Source organism: Rattus norvegicus, chromosome 4, assembly GCF_021556685.1.
Source record: "Rattus norvegicus strain SHRSP/BbbUtx chromosome 4, alternate assembly SHRSP_T2T, whole genome shotgun sequence".
Classification (NCBI taxonomy): domain Eukaryota; kingdom Metazoa; phylum Chordata; class Mammalia; order Rodentia; family Muridae; genus Rattus; species Rattus norvegicus.
In genome coordinates this window covers 95,899,115-95,917,526 of record NC_141537.1, presented here as the reverse complement: position 1 = coordinate 95,917,526, position 18,412 = coordinate 95,899,115, and the positions used below count along the sequence as shown (strand labels likewise).

General features: G+C 39.4%; 1 protein-coding gene across 11 annotated transcripts in view; it reads right to left on the bottom strand.

Moving 5' to 3' along the window:
• Window positions 1–18,412, bottom strand: part of Tnip3 (TNFAIP3 interacting protein 3) — a 98,357-nt gene that overhangs the window by 17,861 nt on the left and 62,084 nt on the right. For 9 of the 11 annotated variants that reach the window (XM_087659345.1, XM_087659347.1, XM_087659349.1 and 6 more), the window contains 3 exons: window positions 17,294–17,392; window positions 14,902–15,030; window positions 10,899–11,015 (listed from right to left, as the gene is read on the bottom strand). In XM_087659345.1, coding sequence (XP_087515471.1) covers window positions 10,899–11,015; window positions 14,902–15,030; window positions 17,294–17,392 — 345 coding nt within the window. Of the gene's footprint in view, window positions 1–10,898; window positions 11,016–14,901; window positions 15,031–17,293; window positions 17,393–18,213; window positions 18,312–18,412 lie in introns of those variants that run through there. The other 2 variants (NM_001431920.1, NM_001431921.1) reach the window with 1 other exon arrangement.

Genomic DNA, 18,412 nt, shown 5'->3' with positions numbered 1-18,412 from the left:
AGGAAGCCTCAATTTGGAAAATGCTTGCTTAAGAGCTGGCTGTAGACAAGCCTGTATACAGGGCATCTTAATTAGCCTATTGTACATGGTGCTACCCTGGGCTGGGGTTCCTACATTCTATAAAGAAAGCAGGCTGAATAAATGATGGAGAGCAAATCAATAACCAGCTTCATTCCTGCCTCTCCTCTGTGGTCTCTGCATTAGTTCCTGCCTCCATGTTCCTGTCAAGTTTGAGTTCCTGCCTTGGCTTCCCTCAGTGAGCTATGATTCAGAATATATAAGCAAATAATCTCTTTCCTTTCCAATTTGTTTTTGATCATTTTGTGCCATCACAGCCATAGTAGCCCCAACTAAGACACTAATCATCCTAAACTGCCAAGAAAAATTTAAGCCACTGGCTTGGTATTTAACCTCTTGGAATAAAGGTTAGTCAGCTCCTTCAGTTCACAGCAGACTGACCCACTTCACCCCTCAGACACCTAGGCTCTTGACTCTTTGGCTCATGAAAGAACTACAAGAGGAAATGAGATCAGCTCTGTTTCTTTATCTCCTTGTTTATTTTTAGATGACTCAAGTAACACATGGCACACCTAAGTGATGTAAGGCCTGGCGTTATATTCCAGGAGAGCTGCCAACAGGAGGTAAGAAAGTATAATCTTACCAACATTATTAGCTATGATTTAATTCAGGTGTAGATGTAAAGAAATATGAATTATTCTTTTAAAGTTCTTCTCGAGGTTGGGTTACACTGATTTCATTCATAAAATACTGTTTTAAATAAAAACTTTTATTTTGCTTTCATCAAATACTGGCTTTTTGGGTGATAACGTTATGATCTGAAATTCCTCACCTCTGGGAGTTTGCTACATCATCGGTCATGAATTCCTTCCTTCTTCCTGTTAATGAAGGTTTACAGAAGCAGCCAACCATCTCTATTCCAACATAAAGTTGAGTTATTCATGTACCTTGAATTTCACAAGACTATTAAGTTTCTCAAACTGTAGGCATGATTCTTTTTCCTTATGTTTCCCACAAACTTAATTTACTTCTGTATCCTTGAGAGAAAATTTGTAAGGCGTGATGGTGATGGTGGGAGAGGTCCAGAAGTGTCTCTAGTGAAGACTGAAAAAGCAGGAAAACCAGTAACAAAGATGGAGAATAGATGTGACTAGCAACTGGTCACATCAGGAAGAGAAGAAGGGCCAAAGGGACCTCACTAAGTTCCAGTGCTGTTCTGCTTCCCAACGGATAGCATCTGCTCCTAAAGGAGGAGGGTTTAAGTTATGCTCTCACACAAAAGTATCAGGGTTCCAGACAACCTGGAGAAATGCATTTTTCTAAGTGCTTTGCTAGGAAAACCCCACTTCACAGTCTCAGAGCTGAAGCATGATTACATTGTTCATAAAACCTAAAGGCAGAAGGAGTTGTATGCTCATTCCAAGATGTAGAAAATGTATGACCATTCCACCTGAATAAGCTTTCCACCCAGACTGGCAAAACAGAGTAGAATCAAACACAGTGGTCATAGGGGGGCAAGAAATATTTCTCCTCGGAAAGACAGCAAAGGTTCTCAGGTTCTGACTTATTCAGGTTCATGGTCCAAATCAATTCTGCTTGCAAATAATTATTCAATTGTACTGGCAGACACAGCTACAAAAATAATTTTAGTGAGCTACTTTTTTCTTGTGTCTTCTAAGAAAACCCCTTTTTAACTGGAAAAGATCAAAACTTCTGCATGTACCTAGCAATATTCTTGGTCATTCAACAGCACTTTATAACTGAAGAAAACATCATAGTTATTTGGTTTGACTATATTTACTTTGTTCTTCTTACATGTAAAAATGTTCTTTGGGCAGTGTCATATGTGATAATTGAGACTGGACCATGTAAAAATATATTTGTTCAAGAAATTAGAGCTCAATTTGATATCTTTTACGTAATCTATTCATACCAATATGTCCTTTGGATTCAGTGTCTCAAGGATAATTATAATGGAGATGGACCAGGAGAACATTGCAAATTGGAGGATAGATGAAAACTAGTGAAATTCTCACAAACCGAATCCAAGAACATATCAAAACAATCATCCATCATGATCAGGTGGACTTCATCCCAGGGATGCAGGAATGGTTCAACATACAGAAATCCATAAAAGTAATTCACTATATGGACAAACTCAAAGGAAAAAAACACGCATGATCATCTTATTAGATGCTGAAAAGGCATTTGACAAAATTCAACAACCCCTTCATGTTGAGGGTTTTGGAAAGATCAGAATTTCAAGGCCCATAGTGAAAGCAATATAAAGCAAACCAGTGGCTAACATTAAACTAAATGGAGAGAAACTTGAAGCAATCCCACTAAAATCAGGAACTAGACAAGGTTGCCCACTCTCTTCCTACCTGTTCAATATAATGCTTGAGGTCCTGGCTGGTGCAATCAGACAACAGGAGGGGATGGCGGGGGGACACAAATTGGAAAAGAAGAAGTTAAGATGTCACTATTTGCAGTTGATATGATGGTATGCTTATGTAACCTCAGAGGTTCCACCAGAGAACTACTAAACCTGGTGGGCAGCTTCAGCAAAGTGGCTGAATATAAAATTCACTGGGGCAAATCGGTAGCCTTCCTCTGCTCCAAGGATGAACAGGCTGAGAAAAAAATTAGGGAAATGATACCCTTCACAATAGCCACAAATAATATAAAATACTTGGGTGTGACTCTAACCCAAGCAAGTGAAATATCTGTATGACAAAAACTTCAAGTTTCTGAAGAAAGAAAGTCAAGAAGATCTCAGAAGTGTAAATATCTCTCATGCTCATGGATTGGCAGGATTAATAAGGTAAAAATGGCCATTTACCAAAAGCAATCGACAGATTCAATGCAATCCCCATCAAAATTCCAACTCAATTCTTTATAGAGTTGGGAAGAGCAATTTGCAAATTCATTTGGAATAACAAAAAACCCAGGATAGCAAAAATTATTCTCAACAATAAGAAAATTTCTGGGGGAATCACCATCCCAGACCTCAAACAGTATTACAGAGCAATAGTGATGAAAAACTGTATGGTATTGGTACAGAGACAGGCAGGTGGATCAATGGAATAGAATTGAAGACCCAGAAATTAACCTACACACCTATGGTCACTTGATCTTTGACAAAGGAGCTAAAAGTATCCAGTAGAAAACAGACAGCATTTTCTTAACAACTGGTGCTGGTTCAACTGGAAGTCAGCAGGTAGAAGAATGCAAATTGAACCATTCTTATAGCCAAGTGGATCAAGGACCTTCACTCAACCAGATGCACTCAAACTAATAAAAGAAAAAGTGGAGAAGAACCTCTAACACATGGGCACTGGAGAAAATTTCTGAACAAACACCAATGGCTTATGCTCTAAGATCAAGAACCAACAAATGAGACCTCATAAAATTGCAAAGCTTCTGTAAGGCAAAGGACATGGTCATTAGGACAAAATGGCAACCAACAGATTGGGAAAAGATCTTTATCAATCCTACAAACTACATTCGATAGAGGGCTAATATCCAATATATACAAAGAACTCAAGAAGTTAAACTCCAGAGAATCAAACAACCCTATTAAAAATGGGGTATAAAGCTAAACAAAGAATTCTCAACTAAGGAATATCAAATGGTGAGAAGAACCCAAAGAAATCTTCAACATCTTTAGTCATCAGGGAAATGGAAATCAAAACAACCCTGAGATTCCACCTCATACCAGTCAGAATGGTTAAGAGAACAAACTCAGGTGACAACAGATGCTGGCGAGAAGAGGAACATTCCTCTCTGTTGGTGGGATTGCAAGGTGGTACAACCACTCTGGTAATCAATCTAGAGGTTCCTCAGAAAATTGGACATAGTAGTACCTGAGGACCCAGCTATACCACTTCTGGGCATATAACCAAAAGATGCTTCAATATATAGCAAGGACGCATGCTCCACTATGTTCACAGCAGCCTTACTTATAATAGCCAGAAGCTGGAAAGAACCCAGATGCCCTCAACAGAAGAATGGATACAGAAAATGTGGTACATTTACACAATGGAGTACTATTCAGCTATTAAAAACAATGACTTCATGAAATTCTTAGGCAGATGGATGGAACTAGAAAATATCATCCTGGTGGATATTAGTCCAAAAGCTTGGATTACTTAAGATACAATCCACAGACCACATGAAGCCCAAGAAAGACCACATGAAGCCCAAGAAAGACCACATGAAGCCCAAGAAAGTGTGGATGCTTCAGTCCTTCTTAGAAAGGGGAACAAAAATATTCATAGGAGGAAATATAGAGGCAAAGTTTGGAGCAGAGTCTGAAGAAAAGGCCATCCAGACACTTCCCCACCTAGGGATCTAGCCCATATACATACAGCCACTAAACCCAGACAATATTGCTATTGCCAAGAAGTGCATGCTGACAGGAGCCTGATATAGTTGTCTCCTGAAAGGTTCTGCAAGAGCATGACAAATACAGAGGCAAAAGCTCACAGTCAACCATTGAACTGAGAAAGGGGTCCTCATTGGAGGAATTAGAGAAAAGATTGAAGGAGCTGAAGGGGTTAGCAACCCCATAAGAACAACAATACCAACCAACCAGAGCTCCCAGAGACTAAACCATCATCCAAAGAATACACATGGACAGACCCATGGCTCCAGCTGCATATGTGGCAGAGGATGGCCTGGTTGGGAACCAATGGGAGGAGAAGCCCTTGGTCCTGCTAAGGCTCGACATCCCAGTGTTGGGGAATGTCAGAGCGGGAAGGCAGGAACAGGTATGAGGATGGGTGGGGTGCACCCTCATAGGTGAAGGGGGAGGGAGGATGGGATAGGGAGTTTATTGACAGGAAACCAGGATATTTTATTTATTTACATTTCAAATGTAAATAAATAAAATATCCAATAAAAATGAAATGTAAAGCTGTTACCTACTTGAAATAAAATTGTGACCTGGAATGAATATTGACATAGAAAATCTGGTTGTGTATCATCAACAACGTGAAGATGTAAGATTGTGTCCCTCATGAATGCAGGAGTTGATTAGTGGGTAAAGTGATTGCTGTGAAAGCTTAAAGACCCGATTTCTGATTTTAGAACTCTAGCAAAAGCAGGCATGCTAATATACTTAGTTATAAGAGAGGGCACTCAAATGTGTATATGAGGAGGATGATGGTCAAGAAAATCACCCACCTTTGATCTTTGGCCTCCATTTGCCTCCATGTGCTTTTCCTATTTCCTTGGAAATTCTTCTTATGAAGGTTCAAGTGATATTATTTTGAATAAGCATAATGGACTTTGGAAATCATTCTTTCCACTGCCATTGTTTTGTTACTAACACCCCCACAGAGATAGATGGATCAGATAGATAGATAGATAGATAGATAGATAGATAGATAGATAGATAGATAGATAGATAGATAGAAGATAGGGAATGCACTAAAATCTAGTGCATTCTAAAAAACTAGACAAGGCTGCCCACTCTCTCCCTACTTATTCAATATAGTTCTTGAAGTTCTAGCCAGAGCAATCAGACAACAAAAGGAGGTCAAGGGTATACAGATCAGAAAAGAAGAAGTCAAAATATCACTATTTGCAGATGATATGATAGTATATTTAAGTGATCCCAAAAGTTCCACCAGAGAACTACTAAAGCTGTGGCTGGGTATAAAATTAACTCAAATAAATCAGTAGCCTTCCTCTACACAAAAGAGAAACAAGCCAAGAAAGAAATTAGGGAAATGACACCCTTCATAATAGACCCAAATAATATATAGAGTACCTCGGTGTGACTTTAACCAAGCAAGTAAAAGATCTGTACAATAAGAACTTCAAGACTCTGAAGAAAGAAATTGAAGAAGACCTCAGAAGATGGAAAGATCTTCCATGCTCATGGATTGGCAGGATTAATATAGTCAAAATGGCCATTTTACCAAAAGCGATCTACAGATTCAATGCAATCCCCATCAAAATACCAATCCATTTCTTCAAAGAGTTAGACAGAACAATTTGCAAATTCATCTGGAATAACAAAAAACCCAGGATAGCTAAAACTATCCTCAACAATAAAAAGACTTCAGGGGGAATCACTATGCCTGAACTCAAGCAGTATTACAGAGCAATAGTGATAAAAACTGCATGGTATTGGTACAGAGAAAGACAGATAGACCAATGGAACAGAATTGAAGACCCAGAAATGAACCCACACACCTATGGGCACTTGATTTTTGACAAAGGAGCCAAAACCATCAAATGGAAAAAAGATAGCACTTTCAGCAAATGGTGCTCGTTCAACTGGAGGTCAACATGTAGAAGAATGCAGATCGATCCATCCTTATCACCCTGTACAAAGCTTAAGTCCAAGTGGATCAAGGACCTCCACATCAAACCAGACACACTCAAACTAATAGAAGAAAAACTAGGGCAGCATCTCGAAAACATGGGCACTGGAAAAAATTTCCTGAACAAAACACCAATGGCTTATGCTCTAAGATCAAGAATCGACAAATGGGATCTCATAAAACTGCAAAGCTTCTGTAAGGCAAAGGACACTGTGGTTAGGACAAAACGGCAACTAACAGATTGGGAAAAGATCTTTACCAATCCTACAACAGATAGAGGCCTTATATCCAAAATATACAAAGAACTCAAGAAGTTAGACCGCAGGGAGACAAATAACCCTATTAAAAAATGGGGTTCAGAGCTAAACAAAGAATTCACAGCTGAGGAATGTCGAATGGCTGAGAAACACCTAAACAAATGTTCAACATCTTTAGTCATAAGGGAAATGCAAATCAAAACAACCCTGAGATTTCACCTCACACCAGTGAGAATGGCTAAGATCAAAAACTCAGGAGACAGCAAATGCTGGCAAGGATGTGGAGAAAGAGGAACACTCCTCCATTGTTGGTGGGATTGCAGACTGGTACAACCATTCTGGAAATCAGTCTGGAGGTTCCTCAGAAAATTGGACATTGAACTGCCTGAGGATCCAGCTATACCTCTCTTGGGCATATACCCAAAAGATGCCCCAACATATAAAAAAGACACGTGCTCCACTATGTTCATAGCAGCCTTATTTATAATAACCAGAAGCTGGAAAGAACCCAGATGCCCTTCAACAGAGGAATGGATACAGAAAATGTGGTACATCTACACAATGGAATATTACTCAGCTATCAAAAACAACGAGTTTATGAAATTCGTAGGCAAATGGTTGGAACTGGAAAATATCATCCTGAGTGAGCTAACCCAATCACAGAAAAACACACATGGTATGCACTCATTGATAAGTGGCTATTAGCCCAAATGCTTGAATTACCCTAGATGCCTAGAACAAATGAAACTCAAGACGGATGATCAAAATGTGAATGCTTCACTCCTTCTTTAAAAGGGGAACAAGAATACCCTTGGCAGGAAATAGAGAGGCAAAGATTAAAACAGAGACAGAAGGAACACCCATTCAGAGCCTGCCCCACATGTGGCCCATACATATACAGCCACCCAATTAGACAAGATGGATGAAGCAAAGAAGTGCAGGCCGACAGGAGCCGGATGTAGATCTCTCCTGAGAGACACAGCCAGAATACAGCAAATACAGAGGCGAATGCCAGCAGCAAACCACTGAACTAAGAATAGGACCCCCGTTGAAGGAATCAGAGAAAAAACTGGAAGAGCTTGAAGGGGCTCGTGACCCCATATGTACAACAATGCCAAGCAACCAGAGCTTCCAGGGACTAAGCCACTACCTAAAGACTATACACGGACTGACCCTGGACTCTGACCTCATAGGTAGCAAAGAATATCCTAGTAAGATCACCAGTGGAAGGGGAAGCCCTTGGTCCTGCTAAGACTGAACCCCCAGTGAACTAGATTGTTGGGGGGAGGGTGGCAGTGGGGGGAGGATGGGGAGGGCAACACCCATAGAGAAGGGGACCAGGAAGGGTTAGGGGGATGTTGGCCCGTAAACCGGGAAAAGGAATAACACTCGAAATGTAAATACTCAATAAGAAATAAGAAATACTCAAGTTAATAAAAAAAAAAAGAAGATAGGGAATGAAAAATGATTAGGCTGTCATGGCTTGAAAATTTCTAATATATTTGAGATATTAGATCTGAAGGTATTTTTTAGCTTATATACACAATTTTTCTATATTGTGCTTAGACAGTTGATTTATTGATAAAAGTTAAAAATTTCAGATGCCATCTGAATAAAAGTTACTTGTGAGTCTTTCTGTACAAGGTCAAACGTGAATATATGTTACAGAGCTCCATAACAGGAAGTACACTGCCAAACCTCAGCACGAAGTTATCAGTAAGTGAATTTAATACAGTAGGAATGAAAAGTGTTAGGAAATAAAATAATTTCTGCTCAAATAAATGAATTAAAGAAGCTTCACATGTAAGAAATAAATGAGAGGGTAATTTGTTCACCAGAAACAATTAGAACTTTTTGCCTATTGTTATGTTACTTATTAGATTGAATAAATTTTCACAAAATTACCTAATTGCATTTTAATCCCCTTTAACTTAAATTTTTATTACATAAAATAATTTATTTTTTAGAAATGATTCTGCCAAAATAACTCACATGTAAATTTTTGAATTTCATGTCAATCCTAGAAAAAGAGTCAAGAAAATAAAATTTAATTCACAATCTACTGTGAATTAAGAAGGAAAGAAGGATAATTAATACTTTACTGTTTCCTGAAATGCTGAAGATTTTGAAGCTAAATGACCAATCAAGCAGGTCCCATGCTAATTCCCTTCTTATTGAAAAATCTGACACAGCTTTCGAGTAGAATGTTCTCATTCTTTACATTATAAACCACATTATTTAAGAGGTGTGTGTGTGTGTGTGTGTGTGTGTATTTGTGTGTGTGTTTGTGTGTGTCTGTGTATGTGTGTGTGTATGTATCTGTGTGTGTTTGTGTGTGTCTGTGTATGTGTGTGTATGTATCTGTGTGTATCTGTGTGTGTGTTTGTGTGTGTCTGTGTATGTGTGTGTGTGTGTGTGTGTGTGTGTGTGTGTGTGATATAAAAATAGAAGGTCATGAGAGGAGAGGAAGAAATCTTAAGGGAAAAATGGTGGAGGTTAAAAATCATATGAGACGAATACATGTGACATAAAATGAATGCAGTGTCTGAGAGGAGGAGAGAATTTGAGGAGAGTCTCTGAGAAGAGGGACGTGTCTGAGAGGAAGAAGAACACCAGGAATAGTGAGACAGGCAAAAGAGTGGCAGACATGAATATATGTACGAAAATGACACAATGGAATCCTTCACACTGTATGTTAACTTCAGAACTAATAGAAAGGGACGTTAGTTACGCTTTCCTTAATTAACTTCAGTATTTACTTAGCATAGTAATTTCCTGAGTGTACTTTTAATATATTCTACTACACTCAACTTGCTTATATTTAATATACTCTACCTCCTGAAACTGGCTTCCTTGAAAGTGTACCAGTTCCATTAAATCTGGAAATTCACTGATCAAAACCAGGGATTTCACTCGGCATGTGCATGGCATTTAGAAATATGTATGCCTTGGAAGGCAGGGACATTCCAGCACAGCCCTTCAAAGAAAACGGCTTCTAAACAACTTGCCTGTATTTGAGTAGTAGGTAGTTAAACTCTCATTCCACCAAGATAAACATCATAAGAAAAAGATCAGAAGAACTCTTATTTCACAAATAGTCTCTGGGACCCAGTGTTGGGTAACTCTTTAATATACTTAAGTTAAAAGGAATTTCTAGTGGTTTCTATCTCCTTATAAGAATGTATGGGGATGATTTCATTCCCAGTAATAACCTCCTAAAAGCCAAGTGTCAATCACCAGAATTCAAAAGGGCCGAAGCTTAAAAAAACAAAAAAAAATTAACAATAGAACATGCATATATTTGGCAAAAGTTCTTTTACTAGCCTAGACTAATTGAGAGTTCAGTCTGTCCAACCAGGATTGAGAAGTTGTTTTACCTGTTAATTATTTAAATTATTTCCAAAAAAGCTATTGCTTGTGCTTTTCCAAACTAAAGTATTCTTCACCTCTCTTCATGAATTATAGAGATCATGGTAGAATATATCATGGTAGAACATAGAGATACCTATGATTATAACATTATATTTGGTTGTTTGGTGAGCCAATTTTTTTTCTTTTTTAATTTTGAGCACACATGAGCAGCTCAGAAGCAAAGCAGCATGGATAATTTTTAAAACATGTCTATACCTATTTTAAATTTTGTTATGCTATTATTATTTTTTCTATCCCCCATTGTAGAGCACTGATCACTGAAGTTTAATATCGACACTATTTCAAGTTCTAAACTGGAGCTAACTAGCAAAAGCTGCTAAGTGAAGTCACTGAGTTCCGCGCACTGCAGTATTTCATGCAGCACCTGGTGGTGTGATCATTATAGTTGTGCAGCTATAAAAAAGCAATGGTTAAAATGTAAATTAAGGATGTTGGCAATGGAGCCATTAAGATACAGAGGAGACGGGTTTTAATTGTCTCTTCGCTGTTACACACCAGGGTACACTTGCTAGTATATGCATTAAACCTGAACTTAACCATTTACCCAGAAACCTGTCCTTGATGGGAAAGAAGATCACACTTTACCATTTAATTTTGCAGATCATCTATTTCCTGTGATGTAGTAACAAAGTCCACTCAGTGAGCTTTAGAGAGGATGGAGTAGTGAGAGGAGGGAGCTGATGTCCAGAAGCAAACTTGGTCCTCTACTAATGGACGGGAGGAACTGAGCTAACCTGATTGTCATCAGGATTCTTTTAAAAAACTACACTGACTGGAACCTGCAAGGCAACTCAGTCAGAGATATCATACTGAGCCCCATGCTTGCCCCATGCTCACACCACTTGTGGCCTCTTACCTGCTGTTTGTGACATTCCACCTCTGTTCTCATCTCTGCATGGCTGCCCCTGCATTTACACTTCCCTAAGTCCTCAGAATGCAAAGAGCTCCCGATTGTCAAGGCATCCTGAAGAACCTGTATTAAAAATGAAGCACACTGTCGATAAGAGATTTACAGTCATCTTAGTAATTCTTTCATAATTGCTAAAACCTCCTCCAATACAAGAGGAGGCATTTTTTTATGCTCTCCACATGCCTGCCTCGCTTTTCTCTTTCTTGTTTTCTGCATGTGTGCCTATTTTCCAAGTCTCTGTGTTCCCTGTGATGATGTGTATAGTACTCAGCCTCTATTATTTGAAGGGGGATCACTCATGTTGACCTCCCTGTCCCCTTAGCTAAGAAAAGACAAGAGGAAAAGCCTTCTACAGAGGCTCTGATTTCCTCCAGTGTGTTTGCTCTCTGTGCTTTTCACATTTTGGTGGCACCTAGAAGAGCAGACTCCCTGGGAGTCCACAGGGTCTGAAACTATAGGTCTAATGGGGACTCCAAGAACACTACTGTATTGCATATTCTCCAAGGAACTCTACACCACTTCTAGGCAATAACAATAATGTTGAACATTAACAGCTCTATGAACCATAGTAGAGGGAGTCCTGGGAGGGGACACAAATGGGTGACAGCAATCAAACATGCCAATGGAATAGCCAGGACCAAGGACAAGACTCCTTCTGGAGATCATCTGACTTTAATTACCTGGTAACCTCTCAGTTCTATTCTGAAAATTTAAAAATGAGTCATGAATGAAATGAGTTGAATCAACATTTGTTTCATCTTGGTACTTTCCGATTTCCTTGAACCTGTCCTAGATTAGTCCTTTCCACTATCACTTCTGACACACTAAACAATCCATCCATTCCCAAAATGATGAGGTTGCAGACAATTGAGTTTGGCCTGGATGGCGCCGGCTGATTACGTTCAATTCTCACTCCCCTTAAATATCTATCATTCCTGTAAGAACCTGATACTGGCAAAATCCTAGGATATTTTCTTCAAAGCAAATGAACTGAATTAAGAACATGAATACATTTGTAAAGCTCATATTAATTATTTGTGTTACTATCTGCTCCTGTTGTTATTTTTAACCCTTGTTTCTCTGGGTTAGCAGGCAGCAAAAGGTTGCTCCCAAATTCATGTTCTGAGGTATACTCAAAATATCACCATATTTATTGCAATAGTTTTAAAAAAAGAAATAAGAAAAGAATAATATTCATCATAAAAATCCAAGCATTTGAACACTTAAGAGCTTTGGAGTTTAGTTCTTAGAACTCACATCAGGCTATTCCCAACCACCTGTAACTTCAGTTCCAGGAGGTCTAGTGCCCTCCTCTGAAATCTGAGGGGAGTTTACACACATGATACACAAAAAAGACAGACAGGCACACACATATAAATAAAAATAAACAAATAAATTTAAGCCTATTACTACTAATAATAATATTAACTTGTGCACCTCATTATCACTTCACATCTAGGCTTTTAAGAGACACTTTCAGTTGAGCAGAGTGGGTTGAAATCTTTTGGGGTTTTAAGCATATTGGGGATTTTATTTAATTTTATGTTCCTTATCATGAATCATGAATCAGGAGCAATAAATTCTGGGTTATGTTAACGTGATATCTTTTAAATGATGATGCTCAGATCAGAAATTGGTTATTACATATGTTGTGGGTTTTGCTCCATGAAGATACATAATAAAACTTATTTTACAGCCACTGTTATGTGAATAAATACTAACATAATATGTTTTTATCCTACAACTTTATTTTTCTTCTGCTTAAAGAGAAACAAGGCATAGTTATAAGCCCTCACATGCACTGTGGCCACATACTCTATTTGTGAACCGCACTGTGGTAACCAGGGCTTGTACCATGCCCAAGCCTACCTCAAGGAACTCACAATTAACAGTGGACCACTAAATAAGGGTTGATAAATGTTAGACATCATTCTGTACATGGTGACATTCAGAAATGCCAGGAAAAAAATTAAAGGAGATTGTATCTGGGGTGAGGGTGTATAATTTTAATCGAGGTAAGAAGGAAAAATATTTGTTGAAAATATTTTCATGTCTAAAGATGTGAATTTTGTTAGGATTATTTTTTTCTGGATGAGCTTTTGTGTTTCTATGTATCAAATTGTAAAATCTACTTTTTTTGGAGACACACCTGATTCACCTGGAGCTTGCTATGGAGACCAGGCTGGCCTGAAGTTACAATAGATCCTCCTGCCTTTGCCACCCAAGTGTTGAAGTTATAGTTGTGCAAGGCAGTGCCTATGTCTCTGAATTTAAATAGGTTCTGTCAGCCACAATCACTAATTGCAGGAAAACAGCACGTGCGCTTGGAAATGAAATGAACCCAAATACAAAACTCTTGGCTACTTACATGTTTTTGTTGTTTGGGTTTTTGTTTTGTTTTGTTTTGTTTTTTGTTGGTTGGTTTTTTTTTTTGTTGTTTTTTTTTTTTTTTTTTTTTTTTTTTTTTTTTTTTGCCTTCATGTGGTAAAACAAGCCAGAGCTCAGATGTGATGACAGTTACTGTACATTCTCTGATTTCTGTAGAGTAATCTTTCCAGTAGAGGATAAAAAGGAAAAGACATATATTTTCCTTGAACATTTTCTATCTCTCTGAAGGATGAAGTCTTTCTTTACCTTCTTTACCTCCTGTTTTCTCTTGAAGAATGACTTGTGCTGCAAGCAGACTTAATGCCAAGTCTGGTTAGTAAACATCCTGTCAAAGACACCAGCACACAGCTCACTGGGGTCTTTAAATGGGGTCTCTGAGTATGAGCTGGCATGCAGTCCATGTATAACACATTTAAACACATTTTAGAGGTCAGGCTGCTACTTTCTTTTGCTGTAGGTCATTTCTGTTAATTTGGTCATAAAATACCTAATTAAGTGATGCATATCTTAACTTATCCACAGTCTTCAATATGCCTGTGTTTACACTTGGCTTAGCTCTTGGAAAAACAGCAGTATAGGATTTATGATTTTATGCTAAATTAGTTTTCTCATTCCCCAGAATATTACATTAGTACATGAAACAAAACACATACAAATATACATGCACTCATATACACAAATGTATACACACATATACACATGTACTTGTACATGTATATATATGCACATACTTATATACATACACATATATACACACATATACATACATGCACATGCCCACATCACAATATACATACACAAACACACACACACATATAATACATATATACCACATGTATAGACATATATACACATATATACATATCATGCATATACATAAACACACATACATCCACATATCATACATATCTACTACACACATATATCTACACATACATGCCCACATATATACACAGACACACATATATACATATGCACACATATACAAACATATGCCCACATTCACACACTCATCGTCATCCTCTTATAGAGATTCAGTTCTCCTCTGAGCTTAGCTATTGAGTCTCTTGTGGGCCCCCAAAGCCTCTTTCTGTGGCCGGTTCCTATTCACAGTGGATTCAGGTTTGCTCCCCAGACAGCAGACGTCTCAGTCTTGAGTTTGGCCCTGAGCAACCTCCCATACATCTCGCATGCATCATGCCCAGTTCCGGAGCTATCACTTTAAAGGACAGCTTGCTTCCCCAGGAAGCTTTTGTGGTTGACCAAAATATGCGTTATTGTTCACAAGCACCCCGTGCAGTTATGTGGTTCTTTAAAATAAAGTTCTTCCTGACAACTATTATTTCTCTTGTTCTCTTGTTCCTTGGCAGGAACAAAAATTCCCTAAAGCATCCTAGCCTATTATGGCTCCATGCTGTGGCTAGGTGCTCTGTGTAAACTGGAAAGTTCATCCTCAGCAGAGGCAAGCAGAACTTCACTGTGGCCCTGGCTCTGTTGTAATTCAGAAGAACTACTGCTGGGCCTTTCACTTGGACCCTCCTTGCTTCACCTGATCTGGTACCTTATTGAGGCGTTTGATTTCACAGGCATAGTGCTCTTTCTTCCGATTGGCCACAGCATTGTTTTCCTTCAACAGCTTGTTCTCCTTCTTCAGTGCTTGTAATTCTTTCCTTAAGATGTCTTTTTCCTTCTGAAGAAAAGAACAAGAAAACAAGATCCAAATCAAAAATTACCAAAGTGACAGAAATCCTCAGAGACTGGCTGCTTCTGGCAGATAGTCATCCCCCAAACATAAGCAAACCAGACCTTCAAGGTTTGCTCTAACATTCCTTTTGAGCAATATTCTCTGGATGGGGGACAGGTTACTGAATGTATCAAAACTTGATGCTTTTGTGGTGATCCTCCAGGTAAAAATTTAAGACCTTAATCCTCATATGCAATAGTCAAATCAGTGGGTGTGGTGCATAATCTACTTCCTATTCCTAAGGAACTGGTTTAAAACATTTAAAAGGCCTAAAACAAGGGGAAGGGTATCACTGTAATAAACTGATATTAAAAAGCTCAAGGCCAATCCTGCACAATTCATACCAGAAACAAGGACAATAAATTTTAGACAAGTAAGGAACTCTGTTACAGATTCAGAGTATAGCACTGTCGTTGCTGTAATGAAAAGGCAAAAATCCAGCCTCTGACTGCCAGCGCCTCAGACAATCTCCAAGAAGTTCACTGTTTTACACAACTGAGGATCCTGACTCATGTCTCTTAGTCCTCCATTTCATACCGTAGATCACAAAGTTCTATGGAGAAAATCGGACCATTAATGAACTCAGTCTAGAAAAATAAATATTGCAGAATATAGATAACTCAAGATGAGAAGTAATAATGAGATGACCACTAATTTGGCAGTCACAATCTCAAGCAACTTACTTTCTTTAAAAGGGAAACATCTCATTAGCACTTCAAGGGCCTGGGCCTATGTACTTAGATGAGTTAATCATTTTCTATTTAACTGAGGTTAAGAGAGATTATTGTATTACATCTAGAAAAGGTTCCCAAGTACATAAAGAAAAAATTACTGAAATTCCTAGCTAGGGTGTATCTGGAGAAGGAAGTGAGTGTGTGCTGCGTGGCAGAAAGGGAATTGTCACAGCCTTGTTTCCTGGTTCACACTGACAGTAACCTGACCAAGGTGGGCAAACCTGGGCTACGGCATGGTAAGTATTGTTCCTGGCAGGAGTGAAGATACTCAGAGAGACATACAAGCCCTCCCTTTGACTGTCAGACTACTGAGATAAGGTTCCTAAGGATGCCAGCCAAAGAGATTTCACAGGGATGTGTGTGTGTGTGTGTGTGTGTGTGTGTGTGTGTGTGTGTGTGTGTATTTCTCAGATTCACAAGGTAGACTAGAGGAGGGCAATGAATCAGTAAGTATCCGGCAACAGACACAGGACTAAGATAACCAGGACTGCTTAGTGGTGAACACCTCTTGACCTTTGTTTAAAACCGATTGTCATGTCAGAATTCAGAACTTGAACTTGAAGGTCACTGAACCTCTTTCTTGTGTTCTTCTCAATGTGGGTACACACACTGAATACATTTCCTTTCTCAGGTTTTCACAATGAATTGTTACTTTGATTTTCCTATTGAGAATAGTGTCAGGGACACCAGGACACAGACTTCACTTTAGACATTCTGCTAACAATACTGTTGGACTTCTGCACTTAAGTGGATGGTCGTGAGAAGCTTTCCTTGCAAATACTTAAGCCTGTTTTTATTCTTACTATAGCTTCAGTCCGCCTTTCATAAACCGTATCGTATCATAAAGTCCAACGACAGGAGACAAAGCTTGCCTCAGGAGAAACCCCTCTCATTGCAGTCAGAAGTCTGGGTTCAGAAGCCCCGTGTTCTTAAGGCTGACTTCTATAACCACGGCACTTGAGACCCTTAGGCAGGAAGGCTCAAGGCCAGCCTGGCGTGAGTAAACAATTCTGGACAAGAGAGTTAAGACTGCTAGACTTAGGGATACTTTGTCTTTAGCAAAAAAAAAAGAAAGAAAAAAAGAAAGAAAGAAAGGAAGAAAGAAAGGAAGGAAGGAAGGAAGGAAGGAAGGAAGAAAGAAAGAAGGAAAGAAGGAAAGAAGGAAAGAGAAAGAAAGAAAGAAAGAAAGAAAGAAAGAAAGAAAGAAAGAAAGAAAGAAAGAAAGAAAGAAAAAAAGGGGGAGGGGGCAGTGAGGGGAGTCAAAGAAGAGGTTGCAAAGCCCTGTAAGGTTCTCATCCAATCAACTACCTTCTCATTTCCTGGTCACTGGAGGCGCGCCTTCCTCCCTCCCAAATTCCCCACCCCCATCCCCACCCACACCCCCACCCCATCCATTCTGGGGCACTGTGCCTGTCTGTGGTTCCTTAGGGAGCCAGTTTTCAAAATCCGACCTTGCTCAACCAGAGGCCACCCACCTCGAGCTGCCTGTCGCCCTCTGTCACACTTTGCTTCGGTTTCTTCTCCAGGGTGTGAGTATTTTCTGCGGCCGCCAGTTTAGATTTTAGCTCCAGGACCTTAAGGGATCATCAGAGACAATTGCAGACAATCACACCAGGTGTCAGGCCCAGTGCACTTAGGATCAAAAGCGCCTCGCCCCAAGCAATTCAGGAGGACCCTGGGGAAGAGCTTTTCCCTACAGTTTGCATTTTCAAGGGGGCTTGCTCTGCAGAGAAAGCACACAATTTATCCCCAAAAGAAGGTCCTGCTCATCTATCCTTTCTCCAAGCCACCCCTACTTCCTGACCTGGAGGAGCTAGAACACAGAAGGCAGGGCTCTCAGTTCTCCAGATGTACGTGGCCTCTAGAAGGTAAGGGGTGAGAAAAAGCCGCAGGTGGCCAGGAAACAGGTAGAACCATCCAGGCCTGGGATCTGCCTCTCTGCCTCCTGACAAATTTAATCTCTGAAAGAGAACCTTAGACATGGTTCTTCCTCCAATTTGAGAACTGCACTTGTTATAACCTCTGGGTTCACTGGTCACTCTGGGAAGTTCTTTCTGGGAACACTGTTGTTACAATTTGGAGCCAGCATGGATAGAACTAGGTCGCCAGATAACTGTAGTGTGACTCCATCTTCCTGTTTCTAAATTTAACTCTCAAATGGGGAAGAAAACGCAAGGACTGTTGTATTACTGTGGTCAGTTTTCTTCGTTCTCAACTATTTAGGGGAATTTACTTTCTTCTGCCTTTTAGAAAATGGAGTGCTATCAAATAACAACGACTTTAACTTATCTTTAAGAAATTCCCCAAAAAGTTCCGTTCTGGCTAAAAAGCTTCTCCACTGCATATGCTTTAGAGAAAGCAGAAGAGGGCATTTCCCTTCCACTCTGTCTCTTACCGCTGCTTCTCTATGTGTAGAAGGTAGCTCATTTCTCATGGACTTCTCACTGACAAGACCTCAGCCTTCACTTGGTAATAACAACTCAGAGCTGGGAGCCCACAGGAGAACTCTTGGGACAGAACCTATGCTACCTTTTCAGCAATTATCTGACACTGAATCGTCATAATGAAGAGACCAATCATGATGGTAGAGCTCA